General features: G+C 35.9%; 1 protein-coding gene across 1 annotated transcript in view; it reads left to right on the forward strand.

The window, feature by feature from the left end:
* Nucleotides 1–149: 149 nt before the first annotated feature.
* The window catches only part of PPM1L (protein phosphatase, Mg2+/Mn2+ dependent 1L), a 76,740-nt gene continuing 75,067 nt past the window's right edge, over nt 150–1,822 (forward strand). Inside the window, exons 1-2 of the mRNA XM_011380752.2 lie at nt 150–290; nt 495–669. Of these exons, the coding sequence (XP_011379054.1) occupies nt 150–290; nt 495–669 (316 nt within the window). The remainder of the gene's footprint in view (nt 291–494; nt 670–1,822) is intronic.

Consider the following 1,822-nt stretch of genomic DNA (forward strand, 5'->3'; position numbering starts at 1 on the left):
AGACATTTTGGTGGTGAACGGTTCTTTTTTCCAGTTAAGGAATATTATTGTCTTATTTTCACTTTTTGTTTATCCCATTATTCCATTATCAGCCCTATCAGAGGGTTCTCCTTTCTATTCACTTCACAAGAGTTCCTGCGTAAGCATTAATGAGATATGAATGCCATAGTGCAGGTGGGCTTACTGCTGAGAAGAGTGGCTATCATGGGGCCTTCAGAGTTCAGTTGAATAGTAGTACTAACTCCATGAATGACAAACCAAATTCATCATCTCTTATACTTCTATACCTGGTACAAAACTCTTACAGGTCCGTAATTCGGCAGATTTAGTCTCCACTGTACCGTGTAAGGTACAGTGGAGACTAAATGACAAGAATATTCTTGGCTAAAGGATTGGTTCCACAGTGCTTTGAGCTCTCACTACAGCACTTGAGATGAAGTGAAAAGCCTAAGATGAGAACTACTAATGGGGTTCTCTACCTATTTTATTTTCAGACTGCAGCTGAATATGTAAAATCTCGACTCCCAGAGGCTCTTAAACAGCATCTTCAGGACTACGAGAAAGACAAAGAAAATAGTGTATTGTCTTACCAGACCATCCTTGAACAGCAGATTCTATCTATTGACCGAGAAATGCTAGAAAAATTGACTGTATCCTATGATGAAGCAGGTATGTTCGTCTTTAATGCACACACATTCACACAATTTTACGTTCCTGCAGGACTTTATAGACGTTGGTTAAATAAGGGCAAACTGGATCCAAAGTTATATAGCATGGATTAACAGTAAGTTTTTTCTCTGTGGTTTTAGTATCAAAAATTTCATCAAGAGATTCCTAAAAATGGCTCTTAAATATTAAATCTCTTTAAAATTTTTGCTCTTTTTTAAATGGAATTTTTCTGGCCTTTTATCACTTATGTCCTGTTATTGATTTAATCTTTTAAAGTGTCACTTCAATTTTTAGATAACAGCTGAAAGTTTTTTACATCTGTTAAGATAATCCAAGAACTGTTACTTGCTTCAAGTATTATTTTCTTAAAGTTTCAAGTTGAACTTGATTTTCTCTTTTCTTTATCTCCTCAGATGAATCCTAGCCCCTAATATCACACCAGATACTTCAGTTCACTGCCACCATAAGTTTATCCTATCCTAAGGAGCTTATTATTGAAGGCGTGGACAGACCTTCTTATAACACCACTTTTATCTATTACATGGTCTCTCTGCTAAAACCTAATTTCAGTGAAACTAGTACAGTATTACTTGGCATTATTAAAATCTTTAATAAAATTAAATTTAGGGAAAATCTGATTAAAACGGTCATACCGCCCCGCACCTCCCCCCATGAAAGAAAAAGTACAGGAAAATAGGTTTCTAATGATCAGATGTTAGTAGTATTAATCCCTATTTTAATACCAGGAACTTCTATTTTTATTTCCATAAGGAAGTTGTTGGTATGTGTCTTACCGTCTTCCTCCTGAGCTAAGCAGTCTCAATGCTGACGTTCTTAATGTTTGATTTCAAGCTTGAATAGCAAACAGAAGAACAAATTAAAAACAAGAGCACACATATGCCTAACCAATGATGTAATTTTTTGAGTTATTAAGCTGTTCCCATTTATATGTCACCCTCTAATCCCTTTACGGCCCTCTCAGACAGGATCCGTATTTCTAGCCTCGCCCAGGATATCTCTACTCTCTCTGATTGTCCTTGGCTTTATTAATTTGCCAGACACATTGCCTTTCTTCTACCTGCTGGGTGGTTAGTTACTTGATTTTTCTATTTGTCTTGCTTTTAACATTCTTGTCTTTGGAATTCTCATTTAT

Source organism: Pteropus vampyrus, unplaced genomic scaffold (genome assembly GCF_000151845.1).
Source record: "Pteropus vampyrus isolate Shadow unplaced genomic scaffold, Pvam_2.0 Scaffold12, whole genome shotgun sequence".
Taxonomy (NCBI): Eukaryota; Metazoa; Chordata; class Mammalia; order Chiroptera; family Pteropodidae; genus Pteropus; species Pteropus vampyrus.